Source organism: Cimex lectularius, unplaced genomic scaffold (assembly GCF_000648675.2).
Source record: "Cimex lectularius strain Harlan isolate CLEC.00 unplaced genomic scaffold, Clec_2.1 scaffold221, whole genome shotgun sequence".
NCBI classification, from domain to species: Eukaryota; Metazoa; Arthropoda; class Insecta; order Hemiptera; family Cimicidae; genus Cimex; species Cimex lectularius.
Window position 1 is genome coordinate 233,971 of NW_019392775.1, and position 24,382 is coordinate 258,352.

The window sequence follows — 24,382 nt, forward strand, 5'->3', positions numbered from 1 at the left end:
TGGGGTAACTATTTACAAATGGGCTTGCAAAAATAGGGCGCCGTTGAAAACAAAAAATGCCACACGAGGTACTACGCTTCAACTCTCAAAAGGGCCGCTGCCGCCTTGCTGTCAATCCACGTACCCTGGCGATTGTGGAGAACCGCTCCAGTTTCAAAGGATATACCAGTACCAGAAATACCGATGTGAAACTTAAATCACTGGGAGGAACTCCTTTTGGGGAAACGTTTCGAAATCTGACTATAAACAACATGGCGGACGACCATTTAATTAACTTCCTCCCAAAAACAAAAGGAAATACAGTGTGTTTTCATCAACAGATATGCGTTGGTGAACAGCATAAATTAAACATATTGACAATAGGAATTAACAAGCCAAAACGACATAAGTCATTACTAGTTCTTAATGCAAACTTTGGAATAAAATCTGCGGTTGCATTCAATTATACGTACACGTACGTATACGTACGTTAAGTACAAAATCACGTTTAAAGGTTTCCTTTTTGTATAGATTATAAGTAGGTATTTAATTATTATTGTGCACTTTTCTGTTAGGTTTAGTTATCCAAATGACCAATTACATTTCCCAGGTAATTTCCTTATTTAATTTATACATAATTTATAAAGCCTTTTTCCCTAAAATTAGTTTTCATAACTTAAAATTAACCTTTTATAATTTCAATTAACTCTTTTTAACTTCAAATTGACTTTTTTAAATTTCAAATTAACTGTTTTTAACTTTCAATTAACTTTTTTAAGTTTCAAATTAGCCTTTCTTAACTTCAATTTTTTTTTAAATATCCAATTAACCCTGTTTTTAAAGCCTCAAAAAACCTAGGAGATGGAAGGAACTATAAGCATGTAAAATTAAATTCCAGTATATTAGCGATTTTTGTTGATACAAAATAATTGTGCCCTCAGAAAACCATATGAAAAGTAATACAATTAAAATAAAAAAAATATATGAAATTAAATATAAAAACAAATGATTATTCTAATACTTTGAGATTTTTAAAAATAAAAATAATTGGTTCATGAAATAATTATTTTATACTAAAAAACTGATACTAGAAATAGAATAATTCGTTTTTACACTTAATTGTGTATATTATAGCTTTTACTGTTATTTTATATTAGAATCCATTTTAATTTTTTTAATTCTCAAATTAATAGGACAATGCTTATTATTTTCTTTAATTTTATGCAATTGGAATTTTAATTGTGATTAATTTTCATACTGTCCTCTAAAAGTCCAATTATTTTATGTTCAAACATAATTCACAAATATTAGTGAAGAATAATGGTTTAATAACGAATTTTTCTTTACATATTTATATCTCATAACATCTCCGAAGGTTTTTATTACTTTAAAAAAATAAGGTAAATGGTTAAGTTGAAGTAAAGAAAGTTTAATTTGAAATTAAAAGGGGTTACTTTGAAATAAAAAAGTTCCTTTGAATTAAAACGAGTTAAATTTAAATTATAAAAGGTTAATTTTAACTTAAAAACGTTTATTTCAGGGAAAAAAGCTTTATAAATTATGTAAACATTAAATAAGAATATTACCTGAGAAATGTAATGGCACAATTTGAAGTTAATAATTGTTAATTGACGGAAAAGCTAAAATTGTAGATACATACGTAAAAAGTACAATTTGAGTGTTCGTTTTTTCATAAGGATAAATGTACAATTTTCAGTAAGTAAATATTGTGTTAATTGCCAAAAATTCACCATTGAATCTAATCAGTAAAAAATCCTATTTAGTAAGACATTTAATTTGATGAAATTGAGCACAAGAAACTACAAAACTATGAGTTTTTAATTTTATTATTAAATACAGTCATTTTAATTAGTAACATATTAAAGTGTGATTTAAATTAACAGCAGGGTACGAGTGATCCTGAGGAGCGAATAGTTGTTTTGTTGTTTATTGCACTCACATTTCATCAAATTCAATGTACAACAAAACTACTTACTACGATTACAAAAATTGAATTTCTACCATTCGTCCAAACTTCAAAATAGCAATCATAAGTCGTGTTTTTTGAGAAATCCAGTTTTACCCAGAGGGTGCAGATTATTTGTGGAAAGCGAGTGGCTGATAGAATTTCCCATAAATATGCTTTTCCGATTCTCCCAAAATTTGCACAGCTTCCTGAGCTTGGTTTTGTTAATTTTCAATGTACTTAACTCGATTTTCACTGTTTTTCACTCAACCCACTTTCACTGGGACCACAGACCCGGTACCAAATGTACGTACTGGTTGAACCATAACATAATAAACATTACACCTGGTCTGGTTACAAATTTACAAACATTTCAAATGAACGAACATTGCAGGTTGGTGTTAGGGTTAAAACGTAAACATTGTTAAACGATTCTATTTTCCAGATCTCGGTTAGAAGTTTAATAGGTTTATGTGTATAGACTACATATCCTGTTGATTATTTAATACGAGCAAAGCAATTTAACTGAAGGTAAAGATAATTCTAGGAATGCAAAAATGTCCAAATCCTCGATTATTCCATCGATTAATTTTAAATATTAGGTGGTCAAATTATCAACACAAACAATAATTACAAAGAATTGTTTTCCAGTGGACGAAACAGGCCAGATACGATCAGATTAAATATAATAGTTTTTTTTTTTTTTTTCAATTTACAGTATATTATTAATTCGTTTGCAAGTGGTTAAATTAAAATAAACAAGAGTGGCGAAATTACCCATGGGCAGTACTCTTATGCGTCCTAAGTGTTCTTCACGTAATTGAAGTTAGTTTCCTTATCAATGGAAATAATATCCCGCGGCCATCGTCTTTTAGTCTGAGAGAAGGGTTGGAGGGAATTTGTCGGGATGAGAGTTTTTTTATTTGAGGTTTTATGGTGGTTGGGAGGTTTGTATGGATTCGGCGATAAAGGGAGAGGATTACATTTTTGAAAATGGAATATTTAAGTCTCTATGTGTAGTTTCACTGAACTCATAAAATGCAGCGTCAAGGATTTTTCCGAGGATGATAAAATTGGCTCTTTGAATGCGGAGCCAATTCGAATGTTTGGCTGAACCACACACTTCAAATCCATAAGTCCATTTGGCTTCACGTTGGTGTTATAAAACAGGCTTTTGTTTAAGAGAGGTAAGAGCGAGTTTATCAAGGATGAACTCTATAACGTTTAATAATTTCTTGTCGTTTAGAACGTGTATGAGGATTCCACTCCACGTCAGATGTTTGTCAATATAAAGTTCTCGGTACCCCAACTCGTCAGCAGCTAGGAGGGGTATTTGATTGAATTGGACCGGAGGAGAGATCTTTTTGCGAAGAGTGAAGGTTATGTGAGCGGACTTTTCTGTGTTAAATTTTATTCATTTTTTTCTCAAGTGGTGTAGTAGTATTCGAATGCTAGAAACCCTGAGGTACATCGGCAATGATAGGGTAGTTTAGGGTTGACGTCGACCTTTCAACGACTCAAAGGTACCGGTCAGTGAGGTAGCTTCATAGATAAGGTGGAGGGAAAATATCCATGAGCAAAAATAGCATGATGCCAAACTTAAATAATAACTACTGCCAGAAATGAAAAAATTAAAAATCCAATGTTGAGGGCTTAGTTCGTTCGACCCAGAACAGGCCTAAACATCAATTCATACAAGGGTGAACGAAAATCTTCACCATGACAAAATAAAATATAAAATGAAGTAATGCCAAGAAAACACGGGACGCATAGTATTGCAGCAGAAAAAACTTCAAGTCAAATGTAATATTTAAATAAACAAAATAATTTCTCGACAAGGGAACAAATATTACCCATTTGGCATAAAGAATTATTTATATATTTGGTGAATTTTGCATCGTAAACTATTTCGTCGCGGTTAACAAGGATTGGAGTCGACATTTGAATTTTTTTCCACGAAATTTTCCACATTAAAACTTACTTAATCACATTGTAGGTTGCATCAACACATGTTACAAATCAAACATAAAAAAGACGGCGTATTTTTAACGGTACCAATCACTTAAACTTAGTAATAGATATTAGATATGATCTCACTAGTTCAATTTTATATTATAATAATATGATAACAGTGTATTGAGAGATAAAGTGAAAAGGATAATATCAACGTGTCTTCAGAATTTACTGAATTTAAATATTTCGAGGACGTTTTTGGCTGTGAGCTTTGGCCTGAGTCGTATCCCGGCATCCCAGAGGACAAATAGGCGAAAATAAAAATTACGGAATAAAAATGTCGCCGATGTTTAATCCACGTGATATTGTTCCGAATACAAATTAACCCCATGGAGCCACCCAGGGCTGAGCCATGCCGGACCGTCCGAGGTCCTTTATTGGAGTTGTGGACGTGGAGGGTCCGTTCATGAATAAACGCTGACCACATAAAAGTGGCACAGCCCTGCATTTAGCAATTACTAATTCACGTGCATATCCTAAGTGTGAGCTTGAGTGGGCCCATTTAATTTTTAAAACTCTCTAGCATAACTTAACGTTCAAAGTTTGCTGGGGAATCATAACGAAACATTAGAATTTAAATCTGAATTATCGAAGGTAATTTAAATATAATGTATATATTTTCCAACAAACGATTGTCATATTCTTTTTTTACAGTTTCATATTCGATTGATAAACCCATTTTCATAATTTAATATATTCCGACGTTTAAAATGAAATAATCTAAAAATAACGTTTTTTTATTTAAATAACAACGACGAGTTTCATTATGCAAACAAAGCATATATAAAATAAAAATTAAAAAGAAAATCCTATCGGGGCAAAGTTCGCCAAATGGAAAGTGACTTACACCGAATAAATTGAGAAGAAATCTCTTCTAAAACAGTTCAAGTACACCGTATTTATGTATCCAACCTTTCCAAGAAAACCATTCCAGTAAGATAGACCAGAAGCCCCTATTACCAAAGTTTCTAACATTGGCCATCCGAAAGGAAACTGCCGTTAACAGTACCCAAATCGTGGCCGTATTCTCGAAGGGATGCTAGTGGAAAAGTATTACGAAATAAATTGTCGAATATGTTTGCCCTTTCATTTTTTTATTAGATAGTCGAACAATCTGTCTGTATGCTGATTTCGTATATACAAACGATGTACATACTTTAAATATGGATTGGCTCATAAAAAAAATAATACATTCAAGAAAAGTTTCAAAATTTCAAAGAGGAACATTTGTTATAGATAGTTCGTAAAAATCAATAGGTCATAAAGTTAGCTAAAGTGTTAGTTCATTTTTAAATAATTTATTGTAGTTGAAACAGTTTTATTAAGATGTGATCATTTAGATTTGAGCGTAATATGGCTACTACTTATTAATGCCACTACTGGTGGAAATTTTGCAATGTTCTAAAGTAGATCTTATGCTAATAAAAAAATCTGTTTTTTCAAGTTGAGAAGTTTTTGAGAAAACCATTAGTTACACTAGTGAATTCTAAGCTTATTATAAAAATAGTTCTAGGGTCTGCAAACTAAAACTACAATGGTCACCGCAAGCCCTTTTATTCCTTGCCGTTATTTTCTTTTCCTTCTGGCAATTTTTTTATTTCAACTAAAAACCTTAATTAATTGTAATATATTAATTGGTCACGCGGACCACGAAATTAGTGAATTTAATGATTTAAAATGAAGTATACTTCACTAAAGCTCTCCTTGGTCATTTCATTTGTCATCGAGAATCCAATCCGATTACACGACATTTGAAAAATGGCAAAAAGGAGGGAAAATTCAAAATGTGCGGTTGAGATGGGAAGTTGGTGTCCGAGTGAATCGAGGTCACGATAGCTCAAGTGGTAGAGCAGCGGCGTATCTAGCCGAAGATCGTGGGTTCGAATCCCGCTCGTGCCACTGACCTTTTTATCTCAACTAAAAACCTTAATTAATAGTAGTTAGCATTCTTACTGTTCCAGAGTAAATGTCCAGGTCGGTGTAAATGGAGAAAGAGATAATCCATTCACGCTTATTTTTCTACATTGGTCATCTGCAGCCCTCTCTTTTTGCTTTCATTACCCGTTTACCCGTAGGTTTCAGAAAAACATTTTCTTTATCGTGCCAACGTTTCGATCTGTATTGAGATCATCTTCAGGGCTCAAAGCGTTTGCCTTCTGTGTAATTGTGCCATTCTTGCGTGTCGTATCGAAAGTGCCCACTCTCACACCAGTGCACACCAGACCGCATCTCACGATTTCTAAATAAATATCGATTAACGGTCACTAAACACCACACATAATGAATTATTTTCACTTTTCCGACATCACACCGGAGTAATTGACATTCCTCAGGGCGGTGAACCATCCATTCACCCAAATAAAATAGTTTCATTATACAGGCAACACATTTTCTCCTCCTGATTACTCGGAGCGAGTTTAAAGCTCCGCACTCGCGCTTATAAATTGTTTTCCCACTCCAGATATCATATTCAAACCCAAGGGCAATTTAGATGTTTATTAGGGCGGTTTTAAACGCTCCATTCACGGGAATAAATTATTTAACTCTCCAGACGATTCTGTTGTAATAACTAATTATATTAAAAGTCAATCAATTCTCACTATCAATTATTACTTGTACATTACCCAAAATGTCCTCCAAGAAACAGATGACGAGACAAAACCTACTATAAAAAGTCAATAATAAAATTGTGTTGCGATCACGGTTTAACATTATGATTTTTGCATCTACGTGACCACATCATTGTGACCAAAATCAAAAACAGGAAGGACTGTATTAAACCTCTTGAGAGTATTCCTTCACTTCAAAGAGCTTGTCTTTTTCCCTCACCGTGTCTTGTTTCTTTTCAACATTCTTGCACATTATTTTGCCACCGCGAGTCGGATATCGTTGCTCGGCAATCCGTTGGATGAAGACTAAAGACTTTTTACAACCTTAAATTATACTATGTGTTATATTTTTAAAAATAAATATATTCTACTATTCTAATCAAGTTATGATTTGAGTGGAGAAGAAATTCAAAGATCTAAACCAGTTGGTAAATAAATATTAGAACAAACTCTCTTCAGATATTAATAAAACCGAAGTCGTATCACTTAAGATCTTAGAAATCTCGATAATAGATAGATTTTCTCAAGAATTTCACCAATCCCTTCAACAGGTTCAGTGGGGGGGGGGGAAATTATATATTTTTTTATAATGTTTTTGATGGCGACGTATCTGAAAGTTGAACAAAGCTAGAAGATACATTCTAATAATCATAGTTATTAAACTAAACTAGTTTTTAATGTAATGTAAAGAAGGGTGAGATAAAAATTAGTGTCACGAGGGTGACTCGAACCCACGACATCCGGATAAGGGTGGGTTCGAATCCTAGTCGAGAATCTTTACATTACAGTCTAGGAAATTTTCAAAACTCGCTGGAAATACACGCTCGAAATACATTCTATTAATTTCTGTCTTACGTTTTTGGTATGTTCTCTCACTCTCTCCCTACCTTTGCCTCTAATATATAAAGATTATCCAGCTAAAATTGTAAAATTAATAGTGAACTGGCTTAGGTTATTTTGTTACAGCATATACAGCACTTGTAATTTGTAAACAAATTATTGTAAGTTAATTCATTATTATTGTTAAAAGTTTGGCTGGATAATAATCCATAAAATATAGAAACCTGAGATATTTGAAATTTCAAGGTCAGCACCAAACAACATCAGCAAAAATTATTATTTACGTCTTTTGTTAGATAATAATTTAATATATTTAGGATTTTTTAGAAGAATAAACAGAGGATGTTTAATAGTATTTCGGGTTTTAATTAGATAACATACACTTTGAACGATAAAGATATTTTTCAACGATGCTTTTTCATCGATACATCATTCTGAGCAAATATTGGTACTTTTTTTCTCCAAGCTCGTTTCGTTTTTGTGGTGTTTGCTTTATCAAATCACGAAATGCTTTATCCATTTAAAGTTTATAAATTTTATTATAATTATAAATTTAGTAAGAAGAATCAGTGGGCCAAACATAAGTTCGGAAGTAAATTTCGTTGTTAATCTTCGACTTTTACAAGTTTTCGTTGTACACAGCAATAAATAATAAGAGGTGGGAAAATAAATATATAAAATTTCAATTGGAATTTTTGAATAGTGGTAGAATAAATTGCAAAAACTGATAAATATAGAAAAATAAATTGTATAAATAGTTATAAAATATTAGTTTTTTGTTACTTACAGATACAAAGTCAAATCGTGAACACATTGCACATTCCCCGATATGTATACAGACAAACTATATACATATATAATAAATAAATAAATAAATAAAAACCTCTTCTTAACAACCTCTTACATATATAGGCATTTTTTAAAACCAGTAACAATTACTTAATAAATAATATTCTTTTCGTACATAAATATCACAGGCGTTTGACTAGAAAATTGTGTTTATCACGTTATCAGGTGGGAGGTTCCCCACACTATCACCTAATGATAACAATCATTTCCCACAATTTTTAAAAACAAGATCTTAATATCTAATACATTGGTAATTCTATGTNGTGATATTTATGTACCAAAAGAATATTATTTATTAAGTAATTGTTACTGGTTTTAAAAAATGCCTATATATGTAAGAGGTTGTTAAGAAGAGGTTTTTATTTATTTATTATATATGTATATAGTTTGTTTGTATACATATCGTGGAATGTGCAATGTGTTTACGATTTGACTTTGTATCTGTAAGTAACAAAAACTGATATTTTTAACTATTTATACAATTTATAACTGTCTAAATGATTATGTCCCTATGTCTCTGTAGATCCCCTGAAGAAGGCAATAAAACTTGTCGAAAGCTTGGGCGTTGATATAATAACATTGTATGTTTGAAGACCACAATCCGAATCCCAATCAACATCGTATGAAGCCTGGTTGATCGCACAACAAACAATAGAAAAATAACTTAATTTATTTTGTTTTGGGAGATAGCTTTTTAAAATTGTAATTTGTATCAATACTCATGACAAAAATATATGTTTTACTTTTTTCTGCCGATGACAGAAAAACACTTGTCGAGCCGGTGCGGACAAATGACTCTTCCAAAATGAGAATCCTCACATCAAATCGTTTTTCCTCTCTAACAAGCACGGGAAGATGATTATTCTAATCCGGGTTTCTTGGCCTTCTTCTCCCTGTTATTGACTTCTTCAAAAAGGGTCTCATTCAATCTTGGAAGGGGCGGACAAAAGGGGAAACGTCTCTTTGCGTCTCGCATCTCTTTTCGCAGAGTCCGATAGTGGCGTGTTTCCACCAATTCAAGTCTGCGTGCGTTGAGCGAAAAAAATCATGTACTACGTGAGAAAAATTCCCTCTATAATGGTTTGTGTGGCGTGTTGTGTTACGAGGCACGCTAGCGGTGAATCATTAACCCAAGAGCCATTATACCATTCTTCTGTAGTTGGCTGTAATCTCTAAACCAGCATCTTTCCTTTTCCAATCCGGTCCTATATTGGTAATTAATACTAGACATCGCGACGGAGCTAAACTGTTCCTTTCCAAACATAAATCTTCTGTACACGTATTATTTAAGCCCGACGCGAGGGTACAACTGTTTATTACGTGTACGACAGGAAATGTTACTTATTCTAATTACCTTATTTAGAATAACAAGTTTCATCAATTTAGAAAATGCTTCAGCAAAATAACAATTTATATAATAGCTACGGCATTTCTATATATGTGGATACCTGGAACTTTTAAAAAAATTTTTGGAAAATTTGAAGCATTTTTCCTCTACTGTTTCAATCAACCTGGTAATATATATAAAATAAATAGTTTATATTGTCCATCAAAAAAATCTCATGAAGTACATTTAACGGTGGAACGCTATAGCTGGAGATCTGTAATTAAATCTAGTTTCTTAGAGGTGGATATTACTCCGAATGTAGAGTACCACGGCCCCGTGAATAATCTTCCTCACAAAACTCTAATCTTGTGAGAGTAAACGCGATATCCGTTATGATTTTACGATAAAACTTATGCATTTTCTTGAATACAGATTAAAAAAATTCATGTTTATTTATGAACAAATATGGCGTATTTTTGCACTATATAACGCTTTTCTAAACCTCTGAACCGATTTTCAATTGATTTTTACCAGTTCTCATAAAAACCGATGAACTTGATGATCATCTATCTCACTCTCACTCACTCTCTCTCTCACTCTCCCTCTTTCTCTCTCTATCTCTCTCTGTCCATGTAATTATAAAAAATACATATAAAAAAATCATCAACAAATTAATCCAGTATTGTTGTAATCGGAGCTGAGCAGAATTGATGTTAACGTGAGAAGTTATTGAATAAAATAGCATTATCAAAACACATTGTCATGCCTGTCGGTTTGTTAGATTTAACAACATGTAATAACATCAATGTATTAACAAATAAGCAGAATTATCAAAGGCGTTAACGAGTTAACAATGATCAATCACTGTTGTAAGCGGAAGCTGTCAATGTTTGATGACGCTGACATTAATATACCTTTATTAATATAATTTTATTTATATGATTTTATTAATATAATTTGCGTGGTTATACCGAATGAGTTTGGAAATTAATGAAATTGAGATTTGTCAAATCTGGATGATTTTCGAAATGGTTTAAACAACATAAACTTGCCAAAATCTAATGAACTAAAACCACATTTATAAACTTGTTATATATTTTTGTAGTTACGGTTATAGATTATTTATTATAATTGATTTAATACAATAAAAATACGTTCGGTAAAACAATAAGAAGACAAATCAGACATGGAAGAACTTTCTAAAGACTCCATACCCTCACCTTGATTTTAGTTGGTTTAAAATACATAGGAGTTCAATTTTTCATCTCTGTGTATACAGGGTGCCCCGTGAGCAGATACCAATACTTTGGAAGGTTATTATAAATATTTATTTATAAACAAAGGTGACGAAGTTTTGAGCTATGTAACACTTTTCTGAACCTCTGAACCGATTTTAAAATGGTTTTTGCCAGGTTTCATAAAAACAAATTAACTTGATGATCATCTATCTCATTCTATCTCACTCTCTCTCCTCTCTCACTCTCTCTCTTTCTCTCACTCACTCACTCACTCTGTCACTCATACACTCTCACTCGCACCCAATCACTCTCTAGCTGTCACACGTTTATTTTATAAATATAGAAGAAAATACACAAGGCACTGACAAGAAATAAAATTATATTGTTTTATTGATGATTCAATTGTATTAAAAATTAATATTATTCAAAATAATTAATAATTACGTAATTTATTTGAATACAACCTTCAATTCCAGCCCGTTTAAGCCTCTGCCAAAATCATTTTATTGAGAAATTACACTTTGTTGTATATTTGTCAATAATATTGAATATAAACTTACAAACTGAAGTATGTCTTCTATTTGGTTTTTGTTACACGAAGTAAAAGCTGCAGAAGAAATAAATTGAAGGGAAAAAATGAAAACATCATTTCAATTCAAATCTAAATACAAGAGTGTTACATACTTTCAACAAAGGGGAAGAGTTAGATTGGTTTGAGAAATTTAAAATTAAAAAATGTAAAATTGAACATGGTGATAAATGCATTAATAATATAACAGATTTTGATCTACCTCCCATTTTAAATATGTACATAAATAATATCAAACATCCAAATAATTAAACTAATTATTTTAATTGTTATTATTTTTATAGTAATTTAATAATATTAAGTATTTACTAGTATAATATTTATTTGTGTTATAATTTCCGCGTTTCGCACGTTCAAATTGAGCGCCATTAAAAAGATCAGCTGCTAATTGGAACATCGCGTTGGTGGAGGTATCAGCGGGTTCACTTTGGCAATTCATGTCGAGAGACGTGGTTGTGGAAGTCCTTCAATCTGATGATGAGCTAAAAGGCTCGAAATCCGGATCGTTCCAAAACAACTTATTGTGCGTAGGAACTATCTTTTTAAAAAGGATTTAAAAAAGTTATTTTTCTGTCATTATACACAGACAGGTCATAGGATTCCGTCCTAACCATTCTCATATAATGGCAAATGCGGAATGTCTTAAAAATTTGTAGTAATGACAAAGTAATCAGTTAAACCACAGACCTAAATTTCCTTTTCCCTTTAAAAATCGTATGAGTCGAAAAGTTTTGGGGTTCGACCATTACCGTCATTCTGAAGCAACATTAACGAAATTTAGCAATTAAACTTTCCAGGATTTAGTTTATTATTAGACGTGCTTTGTTGAATCCCCGTTCATCAGCAAACACTGTGCGGTCTCATTAGTGGGGGCAGCCCTCCAGAAATTTCCATAACAACATCACTGGGGCCGTTTACCGATTGATTTATAGGAATAAAAAGAGGCGGATGAAGCAGTCCGAACAGGCCGAGGAGGGTGGTGAAGGGATGAAAATATTGAACGGAAATTAAGACTCGTTTCTATCTTTTAGCATTGCGTAATTTTCATTATCTTTGGCACTGTAGTAAGTTTATTTAAAAAAATGAAAAAGAAAAAACTCTTTTCAAAATTTCTCTTTTATATAAACACTTTGCTAAAAGTCCCTCTTACATAATAATTCGCCTTAAATGATATAAACACCCAGTTTTTTAACAGTCTTGGTTAATAAATGATGAGTAAAGGCCGTTATGACTCTTTATTGCAACCCTGCCTTAAATAGGCTGTCATGTAATGCGACCACACCCATTATTTTCATCGCTTCCCCTTTCTCCTCTTAAACTCTCAAAAACGAGATTTTAAATTATCCTTTGAGTTAGAAAACGCTGGAGCATAGTTTGAAACGGTTCTGGATTTTAACGGAGTATGATGTTAATATATAACCCGGTGATTATTATATAATATGTGACCAGACTTCTATGTTTGTACCAGGTGTTGTGTTTACGTAGTATGTGTTGGAATGAATGTAATTTATTAGCGTGTAAGAAAGGGGTTGTTTAATCTCGCCCGGGAAATATCGAGCACTCTATCTACTTTGATTGCATGACTAGAAATAGCACAAAAAATCCTATAGGATTCATTTTTTTATTGTAAGCAAAAACAAACAAATTACAAAATCAGTTATAACATAAATGTTTACGATTTTATAAAGATCAAGATCAATGTGATATTTTTAGCGCCTTTCTACTGAGTGAATATTAAAAAATAATCAGAAATAAACAAAAAAATAGTTTATTGTAAAAAATTAATAAGAAAAATAACAAGCTTGTACAAATGTACACCTATTTTATCAATAGTATAGTTTGCTCCTGACGCGCATCATACAAGGCTGATATTGTTTCCTGACAAATTTTCCTGCTCACGAGGGTTTACCGGCTTCTTTTCTCTCATAAGAGAAGAGGATTCTTTAATCCTTTTTAATCCGTTAATCTTTTTATGAAGTGTCTATAGCTGTGACAGGAATGGAATGAACTTCATTCTAAGAGGTACCCATATACAGGGTGTCCCAGTTACTTCTGACAAAACTCAGGGAATCGATTCTACTCTTCGTTTGGAGCACAAAATGCTCAGGAGAAAATTTTCGGAAAGTTCTCTATTTTTAAGATATCCGTCAATTTAGGTTTTTTCAACTTTTCACCACATGTTTTTTACCACATGAAAACGCTTACAACTTCCAAAATGTTGAGACTAAAACAAATCCAATTACACCATTTGAAAGAACGCTAAATTTGCTGTAAGATAAATCTTTGCAATAATCTGATTGACATAAAATGTTAGAAAATATTAGTTGGAACATGTCAAAATTACAAAATTTAAAATTTTGGTCATGAGTGCACGTTCTACTGATGTTACAAAAAAATACTACAACTTGTCAAATTTTACAAAATCTTCTTCATCTTATATGGTTTACGTTGATATATCCAGATTTTTAAATAACGATCTAGTGGAGTTGAAAAATAACAATTGAATGTTCGAAAACATGAGCTAAGGTAGATTTGAAGGGGGGAGGTAGAAATTCAGAAAGTCAGTTATGCATTCGAGAAGAGGGAAAACACTTTGAGCATTTCCTTGTGTCATTTTTATTTTACAAAGCGAGTTCTAATTGATTTATTTCTACAACCCCCCCCCTTCAAATTTACCTTAGCTCACGTTTACGAACATTCAATTATTATTTTTCAACTCTACTAGAACGTTGTTTAAAAACCTGGATATATCAACGTAAAGCATATTAGATGAAGAAGTTTTTGTAAAATTTGACAAGTTGTAGGTATTTTTTTGCAACCTCAGTAGAACGTGCAATCATGACCAAAATTTTAAATTTTGTAATTTTGACATGTTCCAACTGATATTTTCTAACTTTTATGTCATTAAGATTATTGCAAATATAATTATCTTACAGCAAATTTAGCGTTCTTTCAAATGGTGTAATTGGATTTGTTGTAGTCTCAACATTTTGGAAGTTGTAAGCGTTTTTATGTGGTAAGGTAGTGAAAAGTTGAAAAAACCAAAATTGACTATATATATCTTCAAAATGGAGAACTTTACGAAAATTTTCTCCTGAGCATTTTTTGCTCCAAACAAAGAGTAGAATCGATTCCCTGAGTTTCGTCAGAAGGAACTGGGACACCCTGTATAGAAGTCCATCGGAGTTAAAACTTAGCTTGTTAATTCTTATGTTGAATTTTGTCCCAAAGAGTTTTCTTTTATTTACTTTGTGCTATTTTTTAATAGAAGATTCTACAACGTAAAGATATTTTTTTAAACCATTTATCACCCATTTTTTTTTAGCAAATATAGGTTAATTTAACACTGTTTATAACTGTCCGTTGAGAAATTAGATATATATGCTCAAAGTTCATTAGTTGGGGCAATTTTTTTGTAAGGCTTTATACAACAGTATTTACAGAGCCAAGAAAATGTTATTTAATTTTTAGGCAAGAACTTTGAAAATTGTAAAAACTTTTGTTCTAACTGATTTTGCACTTGTTTGTTTAAGGTGATAATACGAACCAAATGAATACTTAAGCATGTTTTATGCTCTTTCCATTGATGTATACAAATGTTCAGATTTTATTTTTGAGATACAATGGGTTTTTGAGGAAAAGTTTTAAAACGTTGAACTAACACGAAAAATGAAATATCTAGAATACAATTGAATCAGACTGTAGTCAATAAAGAAATTTTAATCTGATTTGATATGTAGAACAACGTTCTGAAGTATTGACCTCTGGTCCCGGGACGCCCTGCTTACAATTATAATATTAAGGCTCTAATGCCAATTACATAAAATAGAACATGTCCAACATGACAAGTACGTACTATAACCCTAGCCTGATCCCTGATTATATATATATATATATATATATATATATATGTCATGTGTATATAAAATATGCCATTATTATTATGTTATGTCCGATTTTCTATCGAAATGTCTAAAAGAAAGAACCCATTATCTCACAATCAGTTAAAATGCAATGCAAGGATTTAAGAGTAATTTATGATTTCTAGATAAATAGTACATTTTTTATAGCGACAAATTTATATCTAATACATAATTTATTTAATTTAAAAAATAAGAATTGAAAGCCCATTTACTTAGATTTTGTTCTCTAAATTAAGGTAAACGATACTGTCTACTATCTATTTCTAATTAGCCATCTATTGGTGAGTTCATTAATAGAATTGAAATGAGATGGGAAATGCCAGATGTCCTCTTACTTAGTCAGCGCTCCTTTCTTCCAGAAGACTTTTGCATTTAAATGACACTCATAAAACTTGTTCCTAATTGTCTCCTCGCCAGCCCAACCCCTAAAGCTTAAGACGATCGCTTATTGCCAATCAATAAATTAACATAATTCTACAATCAAAGCTGCCAAATCCCTAGTGAATTTAGACCATAGTTCATTATTGTTTTTTCTTCTTTTTATTCCGACTCCTTTTTTTTATCCCTTTCAACGCTTAAAGCCTTCAGATTACGCTTAATAGTGCCGCTCGGTCAGTTTTATTTCACATGAATCTGGGTCGTTACCCCAACAACAAAATCCTCTTTATAAGAAGGTTGCATCAATAAATTCTATCCGTGGATTTTATCGCGCATTACGATTATTTCCTTAAAAGATTCATAAAAAGATCGTCTAGGAAATTTAATGAAGTTAATAAATCAAGTAACTCCTCTCAATTAGTAATTATTATTGTTTATTTTGTACTGAAGACGCCAAAAAATGTATAACGTTATAAAAAATTTTAGTTTATTTATGTTTTATTGGTAAATAATTTCTATTAAAGAATGTAAGTTTTAATTTTGATTTGTTTGTTTCAGGACCTCTAGGAACTTTACCGTTGAACCCGCTGGTTGTCGTGCTGTCAGCTACTGCTGCTGCGCTTCTCGCTGTGTCCTGCGGAGTGGCCGTCGCTTTGCACAGGAGAAGAGGGTCACGGAGACCAGGGCTAAAGATACCAATTGTAACAGAAGAGGCTTTGAACCCTCCGCAGCCACCCCGGTCACCGCAGGACGAATCGGACCCAGACCTGATACCGAACAAATACGGCAAGTATTAATTGCCCATTTCTCATCATTATTAGCTACATCGCGTTAAAACGTTTTTGATCAAATCGCAAGAAGTTAAAGTTACGTTTTCGGAGTGTATTTATTTAAGCGAATTCTAGCTGCAAATTAAATGCGCATAAATCAGCATATGTTTGCGTACTGTTCGGTAATATGAACTCCCCCCCTCACCATTCACTCGAACAGACATTTAAACATAATATCCGTTACCCGTTTTTATCATAACTTGATACGTCTGATATTTGTTTTATTTCGTTTTTTTAGCAGTAAAATCAGTTCGCATATTTATCTTTCAATTGGGAGATATTTTAGAATATCGACGATGGTTGTATAAGCGTACACAGCGTTAAAAATTTTGAACCCAGTTTATTGCTACACTAATACTGGGACAAGGATTATAGTAAATATACAATTCATAAATACCAACCGCTGTAATCTACCTGTACAGTGCATACTTAGTTTTTTCTTGTTTGGACCTATTCAGAATATTCTAACGTACTTACTTATTCGTGGCAAAACACCATCACAAGGAACTTCCGTTTATTCAAAATGAATAAAAATTTAATACGAATAAAGCTCACTGTGTCATTTCTTCCAACTAGTGGACTGTTTCTATTATAATAACAAAAATGGATATAAATGTGTTAAAACAAAAATTATATTTCTGGTACCTATCGATACAAAATAATAGCGTTTCATAATAGCAATTGTAATTAGCATTTCAATACGTTCTTATCTGTCTTCACATAACATTTGCACAGATATATTTATGAAAAAAATGGTGGAATCGACTCAACAGCAGCTGTGAGATTATTTTCGCGAAGAAACGTAAATACTTCTCATTGTACTTAGAGTTTTTTCGTTTTTTTAGCAGTAAAATCAGTTCGCATATTTATCTTTCAATTGGGAGATATTTTAGAATATCGACGTTGGTTGTATAAGCGTACACAGCGTTAAAAAATTTGTATGGCATCCTTTAGCATAAAATTTGTATGGCATCCTAATAATATTGTTGTCATTGTGTAATGGATAAAAAAATGATGAAGAAAATATTGATAAAGACGATGTTGATTTTAACATAGTGTTTAAAAATTTCTGTTTATCGCAGTACTAAACATGAAGGTCTATAATAAATATAAAATACAGAAATAACCACGTGCAGATGACTCAGTTTCATTTGCATCTGTGTAGTCCGTATCTACAATAGTTTTTTCATACAGATTTAGAATCATCTAATGAATTTAGCATATTTATTCGTTGCATAAATCAACTACCAGGAGTTTGCATTAACTGTTGAATAGGCGTAAAACGTACTTGGTTATTTCTTCCAACTAGTGGACTCATTCTCTTATTTTACCAAATATTGATAACAAAAGGGTTGTTAAAAATTATACTTTTGGCGACTATCGATGCTTGATGAATGTGATTAGTATTTAAATTTATTTTTATCTATCTATGTGTTAATTATATAGGCAAAATATCGATGGAATCTCTTAATGGAATATACAAATAGAAAATAGAAAATCACGACATTGGACTTATGGATACGAGTGATATGATGTTTAACTTTGCTGCAAATTAACTATCCTAATATTCATTTTAAAGGTAAACAAACAGAGTTACAGGAGGAGACAGGTCATGAGAACTGCCGGGCTAAATTCACACAAAGACAAGAAACCTGGACACTAATATTTTGCTGTTTAATTCAGATTGTATGTATTTTTATCGGTATATTAATTACAACATACTTATTTTAACTTAAACCAAACTAAACGGTATCAAAAATTCAAGATTTTTAATAAAACTTATTTAATTATATTGGTTTGAAAGAAAAATCACACCAAAACAGTGAAAGATTACAATTTTTCTAACCATTTATTACCAACTTTTACTCTTAATAACACGTTGTACTTCCTTTGGCCTCGCGGAGGGCCTTAAGTTTTATAGGCATCATGAAAATCTATGAAAATTATCTCGAATTTCGTATTCATTTTATTAAGTAATCCTTATCTCTCCGAATGAGTGACAATTTCCGATCGAGCAATTATCGTGCATTAGTACGAAGTAGTCCCTAATACATCGAACACAGATTCCAGAAAACCATGCTCAATGTACCTCAATGCAGGCAAAGTTCCATCCTGTATGATAATCAGTTCGGTACGGGCATGTATGCTGATTCCACCCCATACCATAACTGACTGTCTGGAAAGGCTGTGGCTCACGCATGGCACACGAAGAACAACGTTCTCCACGTCCTCGTCATCTTAAACCAAACCGGCACCCATTTGTGAAGAGAACAGTTCCAATTGTTCAAGGGAGATACTGATTTGCGAATAGTCGCCTTAATTCGCCTTCTCAATGCCACTGACGAGTAGAGAACCGGTTGCGGGATGTCTAACCTATTCTCACGAAGCCTTCTGATGACTGTTTTGGAGCTCACCCTTACATTACGGACCGTTTGGAGTTGACTACCTATCATGGAGGCCGTTAAATGACGGTTCAATGGCGCATAAGTGCAATAAAAGATCTTCTCTAGCCGCCGTACATCGCGGTCGACCATTCTTCTCTTCGATCGAAACTTCCGGTGGCTCTCTCACCCAGGACTTGGGCTATATTACGGACGCTACCTACGTCCTTCGTTAGACCCAGCAGGCGAGATTTTCCCGACTTAACATAATCTTTTAAGAAAAATATTTTTTACACCAGAGGAAAAAATTAACTCACTCGAAAGGATCCCTCTGGAATGGATCAAATTGAACTGATTTTCTTTATTTTTAATCCAAATAATGGACATTGTTTTATTGGCAGGCAAATGGATTAGTAACATTTTATAAAGGGAAAACAAAAGTTACTAATGTTGTGTTTACGTTTTAAGGAAACTGTTAATCTCTGTACCTTCTTGTTATAGAAAAAAAATCAGTACAAGGATCAAATTTTTGTTTTTGAGTGTATTTTATAATTAAATAAATATCTTCTTTAAAAGATAACTAATAATCAATAGAACACGAACTAAGCGCTTTACTTGGTATTTTAAACAGTATATTGATTCATGTTTGTTCATATTTCGAACTGTCCAAAATTCACAATGGGTTTATAAGTATTCATCAAAAAGATTTTCACATTAAATTTTACGCTTAGAATTGATCGCGGTTCGCGCATGTTCAAATAGAGACAGGTTTGTGTTGTAAAACAATGTAACACATGAAATTATTACGTATGAACTGGAAATAAAAGTAAAACTCTAAATTGAATTTTCCCTCGCCTTATGGAATTTACACAAACACAAAACATTCCTTGGTAATGATTTTTATAGTAGAACAAACGTAATTACCATTGTGTGGTGCTTTAGCTTTCTTTAAATGTAGGGGTGAGTTGATGCTGCACGTGGTACCCACTTTTTTGTTTCACTTTCAAAGGGAGAAATGAGAATGGGTTTTACAAAAAAATGTACATGTTGTGTTGAGCGTATTTATTAATTTCTCAGAAGAGTTGCAAAATAATAGAACCATTTTAAAATAATCAACTAAATTTTCAATCGGATTAATCAAGCATCAACGAATAATTAAGCTTAATTAGAAGTTCTATAACAATAAGCCTAAATAAATTAACATAAAACTGAAAATTTTATCTATATAAATAATAAAGTTTGATTAGTATCTACTTATATAATTAAAATATTTATTTTATTATCACATATTTTTAAAAAACCGTTGTTTTGTTAACTAAAGGACAACTAAAAATAAATTTGTTACTACGATAAAAAAAACGGCACATTTGACATTTCGTCGAAGGGAAATTTATGAAAACACTAACATTGACTCGTTTACACCAATAAAGATTTCGTAAATGGTATTTTTATGTAGTGAGAATCGAGTGAAATAATTACAACAGAGCTTTATTTAAAACTGGCATTAAAGTCTATACTGGGCTTAGCCTACTACTGAGAAAATAAATAAATTGCTTTACACGGTTGAACGCCTTGAGAAATTTATGAACTTAAACTTAAATAAATTTATCACATTTATCGATTATATAAGCGAAAAGATTAAGTACATACTGACATTTAATTGGATTGAAAATGTTTTGGAACACCCCTGAATTACTGCTCCGACTTCAATAAAACATAAACGCTAATGAACTTAAAATTCGTAATGTAAAATATATATTTTTAAATATATTTAGTAATAGATCCCATAACATAAACTATTTATAATGAAACTCAATTAGCTCTTTTTATTTTTATCGTCCCAATAGTTTCTTTGCAACATTTAACATGGACAAATAATCGATTAATATCAAAATATTTGTGCCATAATGTATCGAACGCTTTCTGGATATTTATCATAACGGTAAACATTGATTAATTTGGCATAACATTTAATTGAAAAATGTTTGTAACACAGTTCTTAATTACAGCCTTCCTTGGCTCGGGCATGCCCAAAATGTTTGCGATTATTCCTTTACTAGACAACCTACTGCGAAGAGATCAAACAGCTTGTGTCCAAAAACTTTTCAAAATAATACTGCATAATAAGAACCAAATAGTTTTCCTGTTTTTTTATTCTTTATTCGACAATTAATAACCGAAGTCGTCCTTGGAGATTCTACGATGAAGGACTTTCTACTTATTATATTTTTCCACGAACGCGTACAAAATGATTGGTTTGTTGGCGGACGTACGCGATATATTCAACCAAAACTGTCAAAAATTCACTAAGTACAGAGGCGGCCCTTTTTACGATCTGGCGCACCGCGATTGTGCATCTCCATTATTACCTAGAACTCTTCGTTAAGCAGGCTTTTTATTACATTCCGAAGGTTTGTTAATAGCTCTAGCGTAAATTATTCAGGCCTTGGTTTTTCTTCTTCCAAAAGTAAAAGACATGTTCCACACTATACATATACTGACAAGTGTCAGGCAAAAATTCCACCCACTTGTAATATAACTTCATTTGTATATATTTTTATATATTTAACGTTTAATAATAGAGTCTTTGTCTAAAAAGTTAAAATGAAAAATTAAAAAAAGACAGACAGATACAATTTGTTTTAATTTGGTTTTAGATTTTTAATTAACATTTCAACATCGCATATTTTCTCCTCTTGCCTTAATTACATCTCGAAGATTCCTCGGAATACTTTTACCAGTCTAGAAATGTCTCTTTGCTGGGGGTAGCCCATTCTTCACGAAAAGACCTTTCAAGATCGTGTAGTGTATCAGGAAGTCATGGACGTGCTCTTATTCGTCTCTTGAGGTTATCCATAAATGTTCGATGGGTTCAAGTCTGGAGAATGTGTTGGCCAGGCTAAGACCCTGATGTTATGATGTTGAAGGTACGTTTGTACAATGCGAGCGACATGTGGACGGGCATTATCGTGCATTAGAATAGGATTGTCGCTGATTTCATCGAGGATAGGCTGATGTTCCAAAATTTTATCCACATAGCGATTGGCCGTCAAAGACCCTCCACGAACAACAACCTACTGTGTGCGATTCTCAATTGAAATTCCCGCCCACACCATCACTGAGCTACGTTGAAAAGGTTGGCTCTAGAAAAAATTAGAAGCTTCGTACCTTTCATTTCCCGTTCTCCACACTCTTTCACGCCCATTTGGGACTCGTAGAGCAGACGTACACTGATCTGTATAAGTACAGCTGACCAATCGTCTAAAGACCAGTGGCTGAGTTCTCGAGCAAATGGGATCCGTGAAACTCTTTAAGTTCTGGTCAATTCTGGTCCTCTTACGGGGCAAAAAGCCATCAGTCCATACTGGTTTAAACTTCATTTTTAATGTGTGGTGATTAGTGACCGTTAGTAGATAATTATTCAGAAATCGTGAGATGCGGTCTTGTGTGATAGGTATCAGAAAAACATTTTCTTTATCGTGTCAACGTTTCGATCTTTATTGAGATCATGTTCAGGGCCCTGAAGATGATCTCAATAAACATCGAAACGTTGGCACGATAAAGAAAATGTTTTTCTGATACCTATCACACCAGACCGCATCTCACGATTTCTGAATAATAATCTTCATTTTTAAGTTTTACAATTTAAATCAAGAAAACAAAGATGAAAACTAAACAGTTTATTGCTTCAGATTTCAAATGAGACTGAATAAACATTTTAAATACCGTAAAAAGTAAACATTGAAAAATCCTTTATCCTTGTTTTGGAATAAGGATTAACTGTGTTTACCTCTAATTGATATTCACAATTTAAAACATAGCATAAACAAATATTTATTGGTAAAAATAATGAGACAAATTAAGGGCAGAATTTCGTTTTATCGAGAAAATGAAAAAAATCAATTGGGTGGGATTTTTTGCCTGTCAGTGTATGCCGATGGATTCAGAATCATACTAAGATGTTCTAGGTTTAATGAACCCATTCGTATGTCTCATTCCTGGAATACATTCTCATTGAACTGAGGACTTATTTATAACCCATTTAAAATGGATGTACAGTTTCGGTATTTGGTATGCCGCAAAAGGATTCAGGGCGGATAGGTGCATATCTGAAAACAGGACCCTATTTGAAAATCAACTTAACAGCAGACAATCAACTTAGCAGTCATACTATCATTCCAGTCTCGTCCTATGTTTAATCATATTGACCTTATTTGATGAACCTATGAACCTATTCGCATGCCCTTATCCTGGAATACGTCCTCAATTAACCGAGGTTTCCTTGTCAGATGGACCAATGTTTTTGCAATTTGGTAGCTATGCCGAAAAGGGTTCATGGTTGATGGTCTCCTGACCGAAAATGGGACTTTGATTCGAAAGTTGACGAACAACTTGTTTCCTTAAGGGGACTGTTTAGACTTTACTGGAAGTCCAAGCCGGGTAAATATGAAATAATGAGTGATGGCTGAGAACGATACGTTCGAAAAATGTAAAAATTTATTTATGAAAAGAAAGAATGGTTCCCAAAATTTGGGGAAATATGTTTTCTTAAATTTGCTTTATGTGCTATTTATTTTTAATTTATCAGAAGAATTACTTGAGAAACTGTAAAAGAAAACCAAAACGCTCATACAAAAGTTGGCCATCCAAACATCAGGTATTGGTTTTTAAAGTGAGGTCATTGTTTACATGACAATGCCAAATAGGTAATAAAATAATGGGAAAATACAACATATATTGCAGCTTGCACCATGATTTAATTTTTTTTTTATAGATTTGGCAAATTATATTCTGGCTTAACCGATGTCACCGCATATCGGAAAAGCAGCATTTTTCTTCTGAAATATTAGCTGAAAAAAAAGTGATTTCTATTTTCACAAGTGTAAATATGTACAGAAATTAACCAAAATCATTATAATTGTCTAGAATTGTCACAATTAGACTCAAAAATGCAATAAAACTTGTATTCTGATCAATCAAATATTTTTTACGTTTTAGGGACGCTCAAAGTTCGCAAGTTTTTTTAACATCTAAGGAACGTTTATTGAAAATCTCCATTCCCCTTATAAAAAATGCTTTGATCTTCAAAAGGTCAGATTTGATTTCTGGTTCAATTTTCCATTTCATTATAACCAAATTTTATTTCCGCGAACCCAGAACGAATAACTATGTTCCCTTTACGAACAAAAGGTTGCATGAGATTTCGATGGGCGTTAATAAGTATTAAATGCATAACACATCCTTAACTGTTATGAGGATTGTCCAACTAGCTGAGAATCATCAGATGGATTCGACAGTATTCAGCCTGACCTATCCCGTTTAATATTCCTTCCTGATTTTATCCAGGATTATCACGATATAAATTAATTGCCACTTGAATTTTAACTGATTCAAAGAGTAAAAAAAGTGTCAATAAAAACGTGTCAGCAGGAGTCTTTTTTCCTTTACCACATCTTTTTG

General features: G+C 32.5%; 1 protein-coding gene across 1 annotated transcript in view; it reads left to right on the forward strand.

The window, feature by feature from the left end:
* Positions 1–24,382, forward strand: part of LOC106663269 (hemicentin-1-like) — a 242,533-nt gene that overhangs the window by 203,399 nt on the left and 14,752 nt on the right. The window contains exon 12 of the mRNA XM_024227612.1: positions 16,270–16,497. Within this exon, the coding sequence (XP_024083380.1) occupies positions 16,270–16,497 (228 nt within the window). The remainder of the gene's footprint in view (positions 1–16,269; positions 16,498–24,382) is intronic.